At 40.9% G+C, this 16,348-nt stretch overlaps 1 protein-coding gene across 1 annotated transcript in view; it reads right to left on the bottom strand.

The window, feature by feature from the left end:
* Nucleotides 1-1,856: 1,856 nt before the first annotated feature.
* Nucleotides 1,857-16,348, bottom strand: part of syne3 (spectrin repeat containing, nuclear envelope family member 3) — a 50,605-nt gene continuing 36,113 nt past the window's right edge. Inside the window, exons 15-18 of the mRNA XM_034135180.1 lie at nt 14,296-14,439; nt 13,282-13,461; nt 12,499-12,549; nt 1,857-5,576 (exon numbers count right to left, since the gene is read on the bottom strand). Of these exons, the coding sequence (XP_033991071.1) occupies nt 5,394-5,576; nt 12,499-12,549; nt 13,282-13,461; nt 14,296-14,439 (558 nt within the window). The 3' untranslated portion in view covers nt 1,857-5,393. The remainder of the gene's footprint in view (nt 5,577-12,498; nt 12,550-13,281; nt 13,462-14,295; nt 14,440-16,348) is intronic.

Raw genomic sequence — 16,348 nt, 5'->3', positions numbered from 1 at the left:
TTGTTTTCCGAATGCCAGGAAGTATTCTTGACTCGCTTCTGAAGCAAGATGCTCGGCAGACATGTGCTACCAAGCAAGCGTACTCGCGATTGAGAAACACCCCTTGTCTCAGTACTGACACAACGTGCAGTGAGAGGAAGTGAACACTTGAGTTCACACACAAAGCTGATTGGTTACCAGTCATCTGAATTGGGAACATGATGAAACTGTGTGTATAAAGATGGCATCATGGGTACGACTAACTGGGAAATCAACAATAATAAAAACTGTGTGAGAGTGCTTCATGTTCTCAGTGTACTCCTTCCATTTTGTGATTGTATTACTTTATTTGCAAGACGAAATGCAAAACACATTGTAACAGGATACAGTTTTACATGTTGTTCGTTAGACTTCTCTACTACAGAAAACAGTGTGTCATCATTGTCAAAAGTACATCGGATAAATGAACTGCTTACCGTAATCAATTCTGTATGAGATGTACACGAGATTGTCATATATGATCATATAAAAGTTAAAATATGAATATCATCTCAAATGTGTTGGTGTCAGTTTTGTGCAGTTTCCATTTCCTGACCCTGCTCATTGTATTGATTGTTTTTGTGACATATGGAAAAGTACAGCTGGGGCGAGGTTATTCAACCACTTAATCAATTTGATAAAAGAAACCTGATTGAAGAATTGAAGAGGAAGAAGAATTGTATAAAGCATAAAAGTGAAGATCAGAAATGTAGTGATGACATCATAAATGATAGCCCTGCATGTGTCTGGCTGAACTGAATGATGGATCTCATACAGGTGCTGATATACAGTATTTAAGCATACGGATACCATATCCTAAAAAAAAAAAGTTAGCATTTGGCTAAGTTTAGTTACCATTTGACAAAAAAAAGTTGGCAATGGCTAACTTTTTATTTAAGAGTCCTCTGCAGAAGCACAGTGTGTGTTTCCTGAAAACCTTCACAAACATGTCAGAGCAACTCTCTGTGACCCGCTAATCCTGAAAGATTTGAATCAGTCTGCGTATGAAAAGAGAGTTCATAATCTTCAAATGCTGTTCTTCGAATCAGACAGACAGAAAGATGGAGAATAATATGATATTTTTGTTATCATATTAGCGGAAATTACTATATTTTCAAAGGAAAAGGACATTTTTTACTGACTTGATCAGGCCACTTCTCAAAGACAAAATATAAAAACATCCTTTGACTGGACCCTCATTGACTTTGTGATTTGGTTATCATAGTGATCAGAGTCAGAAAACAAACAGGATTTTTGAACATTTTTTGAGTGCTGCAGATTGATGAGGGCTGGAAGCTTGTATCTGGCAGAGAGTGATCTCCAGATTGCAGCACAGATCGGTGGGCTGGCTGGGGGGGAGGTGAGAGAAGCGTAGGAGGCTGCACACACAGAAACTTACCCAGCATGAAGTATAGGCTAAGTGGCCATTAGAATATAGCATATTATTTTGGTGGTCCTCACATCACCGGTTGGTGCTCACTAGTACAGGAAAACTAACATACACACACAGGCAGATAAGAAACACAAAATGTGATACATGATACATTAAATATCCACTGAATGTGTGTGAATGTACAATGTGTTCTCCGTTGTTCTCTGACTCATTCCATATAACGACTAAAGCAGAAATGTGTTAGTAATTCTCTAAACAGTGTCTGCACCACCTGCATCCATCAATCTCTCCTCTGAGAACACTGTGTCCACACACAGACAGGAAGTACATGGAAACTGTTGGAAAAGCGCTCTATAAAAAGTGAGAAATGATTCCAAAGGTGTGTTCTCCTCTCATCCTGTGTGATCATAATCATCATTTTAAAGTCACAATAAATTCCAGCCCAGAATATTCAAACTGCACTTTTATTTCAACAGAATATAAAAACATTGGTGAATACAAGCTCTTTGAATAACATGACGCATGATCTCAAAGATGAATAAAATAGAATAGAATTATTTGAATACAAAAGCTCTAACACTACTTGTATATTTCCATAATAAATAGCTCTATCTGAGAGCCGGCATTAAGAATGTTTGCATAATAAGTGTTCTCACACTGTTCTTCTGTATGTTTGTCACACTCAGATTCAAGTCAATTCAAGTTGCATAAAGTGTTCAAATACACAAAAGGCTTTTAAGCGAGACATGCATAGATGCGGGGGGGATAAGCAGCAGTACAATAGAATATAATGCAGCATTAAACCTTCTATTAAACTTGCTAATATAACCGTTTATAGTACAAAGCTACATATAAAATACAAATGTAATATGGCACGGCTGATTAACTTAAAGCTTCAAGGCCATGGTAACTTAATATTTAATAATATGTGGTGCTGGATGTGGCATATTTACATATTCTTTACCCCGTGAAGATGATTTTTTAGAATGATGGCCCCCTTCTCACAGACACCATCTTACAGTGTGGGCCTGAACAGCAGACTAAGAAAAAATGCTTTTCAGCTACGTGCAAATGTAAGAACTCTTTGAAATACCATGTGAAAATTGTATTGATTGTTTTTGTGACATATGGAAAAGTACAGCTGGGGCGAGGTTATTCAACCACTTAATCAATTTGATAAAAGAAACCTGATTGAAGAATTGAAGAGGAAGAAGAATTGTATAAAGCATAAAAGTGAAGATCAGAAATGTAGTGATGACATCATAAATGATAGCCCTGCATGTGTCTGGCTGAACTGAATGATGGATCTCATACAGGTGCAGAAAACTATGACCAATACCAAACTTGGGGAAAAAAAGGTAAAAGATATCTGTACTGCTGTACTTGTACTAATAACTGTAATCATTTCTTTGTAATGTACCCACAACATTAATGTAAGTTAAAGATGAGCCTGTAGTCTACCCTGAGCTAGCAGGTAGATATATAAAGTAACCATAGGATTAACAGGAAAGTAATAAGAATGATGTCACCTGTTACCCTCTGCAAACATCTGTTAACGTGATGCTGAAATTCACTTTTTACTGTGTGATGAGAACAAATATTTTGTACTGATATATAAATATTCCTTGTTCTCTTCTTGGTGGCTAACATGAACTGACCGAGGTCATGACTCAAGTCTTCTTCAGGACTGTCAAATGTAAAACATCCGAACAGAATAATTCAGAGGTGAGAAAGCATCTGTAATCATTTCAATTGATAAAATGCAAGTTTCTGACAGGGATAGCTCTAGTATGAGCATGTCTGTTACATAACCTACAGCTGGATTTCAAGGATATCCAATAAAAGGGAAACTTATTTCCCGGATAATGTGATCACAGCATAAACCAGTATTTGTGTGTGATGAGTTCAGGGACCTCTCTGTTTTGAGTGTTTTGGTGGAGCAGAAGGAAATCAAGGATTAACATGAGGGTAGAAGATGATGCGTTTCCTCGTCCACGATTCCAGATATAATGTAAAAACAACAACAGAGACTTAAGAAGAATAGATACACCCGATTTGGTCACTGTTGCCACGGCAGCATGATAATTCAATAACACCCACAAGCCCGGACAAAACAGGGAAGGTGTGTGTGGAGGTGGTGGGTGTATTCTTAGAGCTGTGTGTGGAGAATAAAGAGAGGAGAAAAACAGTTATAAGTTATTTCATGTCTGCACATAAAAAGATGATTGCCAAGCTTTATAGTTCTGCTGGCACCCGGAGCACAGCCAGAGAATGTCAGGCAGGTTGTTTTCACCGTGAGTAAAAGACAGATCACCATGTTCGAGCCAAAGGAGCAGCTTCAGAAAATAAGAAAAAGTACTGCTCTCAGGAGTTTCTGGTACAAGAAGCTTAAAATAAATACCAAAGAAGAAGAGCTACGACCCTACTGACATGAAAGTAGACCTAAAGCATATAGATCAGGGACACCTCATTTTCCCTGCATGTATGTGAGCAGATAGGCGGTCATGACATCATAGCTGACAGGATTAAAACAGAGATAACTAATATTTGGCTAAACACAAAAGATGCCATACTATCATTATGTGTACAACTGAGACTGAACTTTTCTGATTGTGCCATTTGTATGTGTCCATTCATGTGGACTGCGCTGCCTTCGTAAAGCCGGACAGATTCTCTGTGGCGTCACCCACAGGTGTCTGAAGAGCTGTTGTGAAGCTCAAGATTTCCTCTGGTTGTCACTCGTGTTGCAGTGACGCCGCCCTCTGACTCTCGACTCATCTAAAAAACAGCATTGTGGATAATATTGAGGCGTACCTAGGTAGCATAGCAGAGCGGTAGCTAGCAGCTAGCAAACTGGGACCGCTCTTACCTGTCACTCAAAGTGGCCACGCCCCTAAGTGTAAGCCTTAATATAATTTAAAGGCATGAGTTGTATGAAACTGTTCCTACCATACAGTTGTGATGAATATGAAAATAACTGTAAAACATTTTTTTGGTACGTGGCTGTAAACGTGTATTTCTGCAGTACAGTCTGCCTTTCAACACGGGGGTGGAGTGGTCATCATGGAGCTGCAGTTTCTGGCACTTCTGTATACGTTTACTGCTCAGCACTGGAGTTCGCAGATTGTGCTGCCAGGCTGTAAAAACTGATAATACAGTGTGAAAAATGCTAACAAATCACACATGTGCTGAGTCCTTAGCTCTCAGTATGAACACACAGGGACAGTACTGGTGGACGTTGTTATAATAGGAACACACAATGTTCTAAAAACATGTCAAATAACCATTCAAAATAAAAGGTTGCACTTTGTAGTTCCTTGCAAAATAGTTATCGTGCACTGCTACATATCATTAGCATAGCATTAGCCGAAGCTTAGCATGTCTATTTCTGTTGCTGCAGTCTTTAGTTTGGATCTTCAAAAAATATCAATTGTTTTAACAACCATAATAGTTTCTTGCTCACAATGAGCTCTCTGGGGCGTTCTGTGTTCAAAGGCCTCACCGACCTGTGGCCCTTTGCCGATGTACCCCCCGCATTTCCTGGCTCTCAGCAGGTCTTCTAACCATTAAGTCAAAAAGCCCAAAAAACTAATCTTATAAAATTGTAAATTTGGCATGTAGTCAACAAGAAAATGGTGTAAACAATTGCTGGATATACCAAAACTCAAAGCAGTCTTTGTGTCATGATGATGGGTTATATTGTTAATATTAAAGCTAAGTTATTTAAAGTTGACATGAACATAATTTCTACACCATTATCTAAGAGCTTTTGACCACGTAGTCCATAATGTGTAAAGCATCAGGAAAATGATGTTATGTTAAGCTATGAATATAACTTTCTTAAATGAGAATATGATTTGTTGCAAAGCCTTTAGATTGCCCTTGAGATGTTCTAGTCCTCTTTGTTTCTCTGTAATCCAGGGAGAGGGTCAACGTCACCTAATAAACCACGGTCCGTTATAGTGAGTTATGGGGGCTTCTCCTACGTGGGGGGTGGTCCGTTGTAGCGCAGCATGACATTGAAGGAGCGGGCGAAGTTGTTGGTCAGGGAGCAGCTGCTGCCTTCGTCCATGAGGGGCAGCAGGAAGGCCAGCAGCAGCAGAGCCAGCAGCAGGAGCCAGAGGGGGAGGGCCAGCCGGCAGACCCTCTGCCACAGCCCCGCCCTCTGAAACAAACACACACACACACACACACACACACAATTTAGCAAGAGTATGTTGTAAATGCCCTGTAGAAACAGATCACTATAGGCGCTTTCACACCGGAGTACTTTTCCCTTTTAGTTCCGATAGTTCCTGGGATTTTGCGTTCACACCAAAAAGAGAACTTAGTTCATGAGAACTTTTCCCCCCTTTTCAGTCCCTGCTAGAGAGCAGGTACTTTCCTGGGGAGAAAAAAAGTTCCAATTTCTGATTGGCTGGGCGAATTGCAAACCACGCCCCGTAAAACTCTGAAAAGTTTTGTGAAGCCGCCATTGTATTTGCTGGCATTAGCATTATTAGCATTAGCATTAGCCCCACGCACCAACGGAGAGAGACTCATTTATGGCAGCACAACAAAAAAAACATGGGAGAGGTGGAGATGAGGAGGTGTCGGCGTTCTGGCGATTTACTCGGAAGGCTTCAGTAGAAGCTGCTGGGAGTCCCAGCAGCTTCTACTGAAGCCAGTCCCCAACTCCGGGGACTTCCGGCCGGGGACTCCGGGTGGCAGTATACGCCGTGAAGTGGTTTGCGGCCTGCCAGTAAACCCAAAGCAGAAGAGGAAGAAGTGACGTCAGCGGCTCATTTGCGTAATCTTCCCTCAGGAACTTATTCCGGTGTGAAAGCGATCTGTACTTAGTTCCATGGGGGTACTAAGAGCTGGGAATTAAGTACGGCAAAGTACTTGGTGTGAAAGCGGCTTATGTGTTTTTTAAATCTCTATCCTATAGAGTGGTGCAGTAAGTCCTAAAACACAGAAATGAGTTAGCATTTTAGCATTTCCTGTTAGCTTGTCTTGAAGTCAACAGGTTTTCTTATTGTGCTTTTGGTTCGAGGCCGGAAATAGGATTTTCTTATTCTACATGCATAAAATAGACAGTAAATACCCCACTAGTGAATGTCTGAAGCTTCTTTGTGTCATAAAATCTATATCTATCTATTTATCTATCTATCTTTCTGTCTATCTGTCTATCTATCTAAAAACAGCGGTTGCTAACAAGTGTCTAAATGAGATGACTAAACGTCATCACATCCAACATTAGCCGCCTTAAGCTTAGCGGTGGTGAAGTAAAATCATGTGCCCTTGATTTGTTCCTTTATAGGCTGACTTTAGATTTTTACACCTGTTGATTGCATTCACGCTTCAAAAATCATAACACCCCCCCCACGCACACACACACCTGAAACGGCTCCATTGGACTCCTTTGTTTACTTCCATAACATAGTGACATCAGTATGGAACACTAACTCTTCTATTGGCTAGCGGTCTAGAGCAGGGGTTTTCAAAGTGTGGGAAGGTGAGCCTCCCCTCAGAGAACATAAGAACAGCCGCGCCCCCCCTCCCAATTATTATTGCTATTATTATTATTGTTGTTGTTGCTATAATGCAGGGGTATTCAATTGCATTTCAAAGAGGTCCAGCAAGAGAAAATGTCATTACAAGTCTTTGTTTTCGCCGTCTACCTTTCTCTTTTTTGAGCACGCCATTTGAAATGACTCACTCCTGTTTCTCTCCTCTCGTCTCTCTGTGTGTTTGAATCTATCGTGCTGACTCACTGACTGCACCCATTTGATTGGCTGAGTAGCATCACCTCCTTAAAACATTAAACAATAACTTTTTTAAACCTTTTTATCTTTATGTTTTACATTTTTTTTTTTTTACATTTTCATCATCGTGGATAAATCCTTATATGCTCCCGGCAACACACTGAACGTCAACTTTGCCTCCTTATTACACTCACCCCTACTTTAGTGGGAACAATGAGTCTGCGTCTTTGATGCACACAGGAATAAACGCAGATCATCCTCTGGCTGCAGCCTTGACCGGTACTTGCTTTTGATCAAAGTCAATGCGGAAAACCCCCACTCACACAGGTAGGTGGAGGCAGGGGCGGACTGGGACTATCAGCCCTGGAATCTCACCCAGCCCAGACCACACAAATTGGTAGAGCACGCTAGTGAACTGTCAACGGGGGGAGACTCGCTGCGTGGAAACGGCCCGCTGAACGGACCTCTGTCGCCTGTCAGCGCAACTTAAATGATGCCGTTTAAAAAACATACAAAATAAAGGGCAGTGCCGGCCGTCAGCGAAACGAGCCGGCCGTCAACGGCCCACTGACGACCGGCCGTTCTGTGATTCTCCAGAACACACAGATGGCCAGTCCGCCCCTGGGTGGAGGTGAAGGGAATGAGCACTTGTACAGCCTTTTTGGCGAGCTGGGGGACGCGGTCTCCACAGACAGCCAAAAGTGTGCAAGTGACACTTTACTCGTCTTTTTCTCGTTATTTCTTTCTCACGCTGCGCCTCCCCTGAAGCTCTCTGGCGCCCCCCAGGGGAGGCACGCCTCACACTTTGAAAACCGCTGGTCTAGGACATTGTACGTGATAGGCTAAGATTCGGGACATCTCCAAGCAGTTGACCAATCACAACACAGCCGGCCAGCTAACCAATCAGAGCAGACTGGGCTCTGGTTTCAGACAGAGGGTGAAAAGAGGTGAGCTTTTTGAACATTAAAAGACACTACATACTGATAGGAACCTGGAAGTAGGAAGAATATGTTGTCTTTCAACATACACTTAGTAAGTATTTATATTCTAAGTAATGAAAAAAGCAAACAGACCAAACTGACACATGTTTTAATCCCTCAGCCCATATTGTTTTATTTTTTAAATATGTGAAACTGCAGGTATGAATGTCATTAATTACCATAATGACTTTATTTACCATAATGGCCTCCATTTAAAACACTATTATTATTATCAAAAATGAACCATTTGGCCATCAGCAAACATTCTTCACATCCTGCTGCTTGTTAGGTTTGATAAGGATGACGTACTGCAGTGTGTGCTGCTTTATGACAGGAGATAAAGTGAACTCTCAGCACTGTGATTAATAACTTTGGCATTGCGTTGTATTTACATCATGTACATCTCTGGTCTGCTGGCTTCTACTAATGACTTGGCTTCTGTTTCTCTGCGTCTTATGAATGAAACTACAAAGTCACTTTCTCAAAACTGAACTTTTTCTTTCTGCTGGCCTTAAACACTGTCTGGACTGCTTTTTTTTTACATTTCTGCTGCAAATTCTTCAGAATTATGATGGTTCATAAGCTCGGAAACTCTGGGAAATATGACATTCTGAAACCAACACACTGGCAGATGCACACTGAGAAAGCACGTAAGGAAATGTGGAGAATCAGAAGCAGCAGTGAGGAACATGATGAACACAGCTGCTTCTCTCACTTGTTATTCTGTGAATCATGTTCCCTGCCTACGCTCATCCTTCACCTTCTCTCTGCGTCACTGAGAGCCTGCAGGCCCAGCGTTCAACATGAAGACAGCGGAGACAGATCTCTCATCTGTTAGAGTGTTCGATTGTTGTGTGAACATCATTTGTTATATAAAGTAACTACTGTAATAAGACATAGGAAGTAAACTGTGCTTTGTGGCATTTTCAATTATATGAATTGTAGGTGTGCTTCCTGTACGCTCGAAGAGCTCCTCCCACTACTCCCACATGTACCATTATTAGACGATAATAATAAGTACAAGTGAAGTTCCATATATATATCTTCCAAGGGAGAAGCTTGCTTTGTGTAATTTTAAAAATGCAATTAACATTAGCTAGCTTTTTTACGTCTTGGCCGTGTAAGTGAATTTGACTACTCGTTAGTTTAGTCATTCATAAAGAGGACATATTACGTTTATTTTCATATGTTGTATCTCTACTGGGACATGTCTCCATGCTTTATTTTTCTCATACTGCCCGTGCTGCAGCACCTCTTTTCACCCCTTAGCCTATCAACTACAGTGTGCGAGTGTGAGTGTTACATGGTGATGTCATAAGGTTCTGGAAGGCGGGGGGAAACTGTCGTGTAGAACACACTACAGGAGAGGGAAAACTAAAAAAGCATAATCGGCCTCTTTAAGTTATTGAATCATAACAGTTGCACATGGTACGTTACAGCAGTCCATAGCAACAAAGGCTTAAGAATATTGCACTCTGAAACTGTTGGTACTAAATAACCAAAACACTGATTACAACATAATGTGGCTTTAAGGTCAAACCCTTTAGCTCATTTGAGCTAAACAACGCCTCTCGCAGACAGGAGCAAGCTGGTTGCTAGAGAAAGAAACATGAACACAAACCTAACACTGTGAACACACACTCAGAGGGACAATGGAGGGGAGAGAGACGTGTGTTTGTGTAAAGGCTAATGATTGATGGAAGAGGAAGCGAAACTAGCTAATCATACCTGCACATGACTGACACACACCAAAGGTATGTTGTTCTTGGAGTCAGAACACCCAATACCTCACTTCACTGAGAAGTGCTCAACATCTCCTGCAGGTCTATCACAGTCAAAGTCAAGCAGGACTTTTTACACTGTGCATTCAGTTAGCCAATTCATTTATCATGTGTCCCGAGTTCTGCTAGAACCTGCTCAGGGTCGTGTCAGCGGTGACTTCCTTTGGTGGAAAAATGGCTGAAGAATAGCTTAAAGTTATATTCATTTTGTAAGCATAATGTAGAACTAGTGTGCTTGTCAAAATGATAGCATTAGCATCGATTTCAGGGGTTTCCTGGACTGTTAAAGGTGACAGGAGTACGTGTGTACAGCAAGCAGCCTCTTTATAAAGTTTTTATTGTCTTTGATTTATTTATTTGTGGTGAGATGCCTTCAAAAGCTCTTTTTTTTGCTATTATAGAAAAATGTCTCTGGCAGGGTTAGTTAGTTGACAGGTTTGGTCTCGACTGATAACTCTTGACAACACTTTATGGATCACCATTTGAATCCACTCAGAACTTCCCCTCAGGATGAATGGTCATCACTTTGGTCATCAGGTCAACATTTCAACTGCCCAACACCTACAGCTCAGGTTTCATTGGTCTTTGTTATGTTAACTACAATGCCAACATGCTTATGTCAAATGGTGAAGATGGTAAACATTATGGCTACTAAACCTGTGCATGTTAGCATTGTGAGCATGTTAGCATCCTGATTAGAATCTTAACTCTGAGTCCAGGCTCAAAGAGCTGAGCACGGCTGTTCACATTAACGTATCTTACTGTTTTCTGACTTCAACAAACTCTAAATGTTTTAATAAGTCCCTTTGTCCATGAAGTGTGTTTTTCTTTATTGCTTGCCGGGTGATGGGCAGAGCTTCGACCCGGCGTTTTTAAAAATGTTATATGAAAATGAGACATTGACAGGAAATCCACACTGTTTTATGACTCATTAACATCGCCTACTTGCCTTTTATTATGTATTTTTGCTATATATTTATATATTTGTTTGACAATGTTTTTCAGGAGGACGATCCGCGTACCAAGATACAAATAAACACCAGCAGCAGCAGTAGGTCAATGATGCTTGATACTTGAATATGCTTCAAATAGGGTTTCACTTATTCTGTTACAAACAGTGTTGGCAGCTCATTCTTTAAAACAGAAGCCTCAAATTGATTATAATGAGGGGAAATATGAAGGGTATATTTCAAGATTACTATGTAAATAAGTTATTGGGCTCAATAACTCTATCAACTAAGATTTGTTAGAAAATGTTCTCAACTTTAAATGGCTGAATGTATTTGAAAAGTGGGTTTATTAACAAATGAATACTACTGTGTAATATATATTTTAGATATATTTTAAAGAAGTACAATATACTGTAAGACAAGCACATGTTTCATGTGCGGGCCATATTCCATAATTCTTTTAGAATTGGCTGAGGGCCATTTCAAAATGGACAACGGGCCACAGTAGGCCCCCGGGCCGTAGTATGGACACCCCTGCTCTTAGGATTCAGTATAGATCTGTATTCTGATCTGGTGGAAACCCAGACTGAGAGGACTGGCAGATGTCTGTTAAAGGGCTGATAAACTCACTCCTGACTGCAGGCCTATCAGAGGTCTGACAGCTTAAAGACAGGAAGTCCAAAAGAAGGTATCAAAGCAGACAGGATGTGAACGCTGAGCTGACATGCTCACAAAGCTGCTGGCAGTCTTTAAGAAGAAACACAATGTCTGGATTCAAAGAGTCCCGCACATCCATTCATCCGGTGAAGTCATGAGTAGCTGCTGAACGCTGTTTCTCTTCCATGGGACCAGAACAGTAAAGGTAGAGCAGCGACTCACAAACCACTTGGTCATAAAACAATACTACCCCCCCCCCCCCCCCCCCCCACTGAAGAAAGAGGCTGATAAAGAAGGAGTAACAAGCGTGTGAAAAGATAGAGGAATGTTTGGAGGGCTCTTTTAGCTAAGGGGTCAATAGAAGGGCCAGAGTGAGGGGGGGCTTTAATCTGCTCACCAGCCTCTGCTTACTAAATGAATGGTGGAGTGGGGGGGGGGGCTTTGGTATGCTTGACTTGGTGCCAGTGCTGGGTGGTCACGTCAGGTCTGTGGCTCTCGACAGAATATTAGGGCAGGATGGTTCAGGTGTTAAAGAAGGACCGGAACTTTCTGAATGTGTGCGGATCACTAATCCTGCATTAAAAGAAAGTTGTTCACTCAGGATCCTGTAACACTGGTGGAGGTCTTCGGTCTTTAGGTCAATAGAATGGTGCACGGATGATGTGATGCTAACTTCCGGGTTGGCCTCCAAACATACAAGGGCTCGACAAAAAGCAAAGGGGCTTTTCCATTGCTGTTGGGAAAATTGCAGAAAATAGGATATCGTTTATCAGGCAAAACCTCATTCATTTCTGAGCTTTGGTCCCGTCACACATCGTTTGAAATGTAACACCACAGTTAAAGTGCAGCACTTTGTGATTGCAGTGCATCAGAGCCGACTCTCCTCTCTGATCACATGCTCCATGGTGGAGCATTATGCCACAATGGAGCTGCCCCAGTATGTTGATTTAAATATATATATATTTATGTTACCTTTTGCACCTTTGCTGCGACGGCCGGCTCCTCTTGTTGGGCTTGGACTCTCTGCAGAGATACAAAATATTGTAATGAATTAAAATGCTAGAATTACATACTCTAACCGCTAATCATAAATCTAAACCATACTGTCTAACTGACAACTGACATTCTCATGATGCTAAGCCCAGGGTTTTTTTCTGAAACATATATAGAAGTTGGGGATAGATTTATATTATTTGGTTGAACAGAAGTGTGACAGGGAAACTAAATGATGTTACACTGTCATCTTGTGGTGAAACACCAGCAGTGCATTGAAAGGGGAAAAAACATTTCCCTTAAAACAAGTGCGCAGCTCTCTCCTGGTAAAGTCAATTCAACAATACAATGTCTTCAATCAATCAAATAAATAATATAATGTGTTCATTTATATAATCCAGCCCGATCATCCAAAGAAGGGTATGATATCTTTTTTAACAATCTACAATCTTCAATTTCTTCATTTTTAAACATTTGACCGCTTACTTACTGCTTGCAATAAATATCCACTGCGGGTAAATAAAATGCTCTCTTGGCATTACATGTTTTAGAAATTGTCATATTCAACTATACCTGATTATCTCTAAGTCTTGGTTTACAAACTTTGTTTGGTTCAGATCCTCAAAAAATCCCGACATTTTCATTTGAATATATATTTTTTTAAATGGGCACAGCCTGTAATTATTCTAATTGAAGTTGTTGCATTCATACACAGAGAGCCTGGAGAGCCCTTCAGTGCGATGCAGTGCAGGCAGTGTTCACCTTGGCTCTGGTCCTGAGCTCCCCCACATCCTTCACTTTGGACTTGTAGAGCATCCAGCGGTAGCGCAGCTCCTCCAGACCCACATCCTCAGCTGGTCCAGGACCAGCCGCAGCACTCTGACTCTCCTGCAGCAGCAGCTGGAAGTGCTCCTGACCCCAGGACAGTTCTGCTCTCAGAGCCTGCAGAGGACACACAGAGTGTTAGCCACGCTACACCAGGAAACATCTGAACTCAAGGCAACACATCTTTACAACAAGGGTAAATGTGAAAGTGCTTTCAGCTCCATGTGAGGCTACTGCTTATATATGAACACGTGGTACATCCAGCAACAGGGTACACCTGGTTAACTGATGGTAGGTGCGTTAAATACCCAGTGGTGGAAAGATTTACTCAAGTGCTGTAATTAAGTACAATTTCCAGGTACTGTACTTGAGTATTTGAATTCTTTGCTACTTTGTACTTCTACCCCTCTACAATTCAGAGGTACATGGTGTACTTTTCCTCCACAACATGTATTTAATCCCTTTAGTTACTTCACAGATGTGGATGAATGATGTGAAATCTAATCAAGTGTTAAATCAGACTTTAGTTCCACCTGGAGTAAATTCACAAGCTACCCTGCAGTATACAAAGTCATTCAAACTAGCTGCACCTTTACCAGCTTTGAGAACACTTTCATGATCAATCATTATAAAACATATCATATATTATTCTGAAATGGACCAATCTGCACAATTACTACTTTTACTGTCGCTACTTTAACTATATTTTGATGATAATACTTTTATACTTTTACTTGAGGAACATTTACCTCATTTCACCTGAATTATAGTGGGTTAGAAATAAAAAGTAGCAAAACATTTAAATACTCAAGTAAAGTAAAAGTACCTCAAAATTGTACTTAGTTACTTTACACATTAATAACGTTTATTAAAGTAACAACCAGCAGCATTTATACATTTAGACATTATCAACATGTATAAAGTCAAGCTTTAGTATAATAAGAGCCTCACTCTGAGCGTGTCCTGTCTGGTCTTCAGCTCCTTGGTGCCGAGTGCTGCTGCCTTGCTGCTGGAGACCCCTGAGAGGAGAGCATTCTGATTGGACAGCCAGGCCTCAAACTCCCTGCTTCTGGACTGGTACTGCCCTCCGCCTCCCTATGAACCCAAACACACCTCATGAAACTCTTGCACCGAGCCCCCATCAACAGGTAGGCGTTATTCTGTGCCTGATTGTGTTTGGAGTGGCAGGACTGTTAACAAATCCATCATGGGGGATTGTCTCAGCAATGACCTGTCCCCACGTTTCTAGGCTTCTTTGTTTTCCCTCCCATATGTCATTTCATTTTCAATTCTTCTGCTAGATAAATGCAATATGATACAAGTGATAACAGCCATTCAGAGCGTATTCCTACACGTATTCTGGACACTAGGGCTGTGCGATTATGGCAAAAATCCTAATCACGATTATTTTGGTCAATAATTGATATCACGATTATTAAAAACGATTATCCATTTACTTTGAAAACATCCATTTATTGAAACAAAAATGTGAACAGTATGTTTTTAACAGTTGATTACCCTGAACTTTAAGTATAATTCAACTGAAAAAAAAAAAAAAAAAAAAAAAAAAATTACATTTTTTTTATTTTTTATAAAAATAATAATCGTTTTATTTCGATTACGTTGTTTTCGTAATCGTTGCAAGCCAAAATCGTAATCGAGATTAAAATACGATTAATTGCACAGCCCTACTGGACACACTCGTCTCCTCCGCAGTGCTTTACTGGAAAGTGGCAGACATTTAGATTTAGACTTGGATGTGTCTTGAGAGTAGTCCTTGTGATCAAAACGTGCATTGTTTTAATACATTAGTGGAGGTGATTAATGTATTTGGGAAATGGCTTTTTTTTTTCTTTCTAAATCTAATCTTCGGGGGAATTGATTCCCTGCACCATCGAGACAAAGCAAGTGAGGAGCCATTCTGCAAAGATACAGTAATACATACAAAACTGCAGCAAACAGCTGCATCACTGAAATGAATAGTAAGCTTTGGATTCCTTCCCTCCTCTTGACTGATTCTACATCGTTTAGATTGCCGTTTAAAGTCTTGTTTGCTTGTGATGCCTAACTGTCCAAATGATCACGTATCTGTCTGCTTGAAAACTGGATGGATTAGCTGCAGTCAGAGGAGGCAGAGCTTCACCAATGATTTGTTATAGACACAATCAACTCAATTGCAGAGCTCTGCTACATGAACAGATGTAGGAGAGGTGAGGCAGCACCCCCCACCCCCCTCTGCTGGATACTTAATGCAGCACGGGCAATAAGTCACTATCCGGTATTGTCACAAACTTCTTCAATACATGTCTTTATTGACAACAACTTTAACTGACCTTGAAGCAGGCCGCTGTGTCTGTAAATGCTTTGGCTAAACTTGGTGTATGACTGTGTTGTGATTGTGTGTTTTTTAATTGTCTGTAACTGTAAAACTGTGCTGTTACCATTCTTGGGCCAGGACTCTCTTGAAAAAGAGATTTTTAATCTCAATGAGACCTATCCTGGTTAAATAAAGGTCAAATAAAAAATAAAAATTCAATACATGTCTTCCATAGTCCAGGTAACTTATTGTATACAAGTGTCTGTCTCACTGAGGGGGCGTGTCTTTAGTACAAGTCATTGATGCTTGAACTCCGTCCAGGTCAGCTAGCTCTATAACTTCCTTTTTTTCTCTCTTTAAGATCCTTTTTGGGCCAGATCTCCCCCACTGGAGATAGGGTGGTGGAAGGGGGAGATATAGGAGATATAGTGGTGAAAGGGGCAGATATAGGAGATATAGTGGTGAAAGGGGAGATATAGGAGATATAGTGGTGAAAGGGGAGATATAGGAGATATAGTGGTGAAAGGGGGAGATATAGGAGATATAGTGGTGAAAGGGGGAGATATAGGAGATATAGTGGTGAAAGGGGCAGATATAGGAGATATAGTGGTGAAAGGGGGAGATATAGGAGATATAGTGGTGAAAGGGGGAGATATAGGAGATATAGTGGTGAAAGGGGGAGATATA

The sequence above is a fragment of the Trematomus bernacchii genome, unplaced genomic scaffold, assembly GCF_902827165.1.
Source record: "Trematomus bernacchii unplaced genomic scaffold, fTreBer1.1, whole genome shotgun sequence".
NCBI classification, from domain to species: domain Eukaryota; kingdom Metazoa; phylum Chordata; class Actinopteri; order Perciformes; family Nototheniidae; genus Trematomus; species Trematomus bernacchii.
Note: the sequence above shows the minus strand (reverse complement) of the source record. Positions and strands in the feature narration are given on the sequence as shown.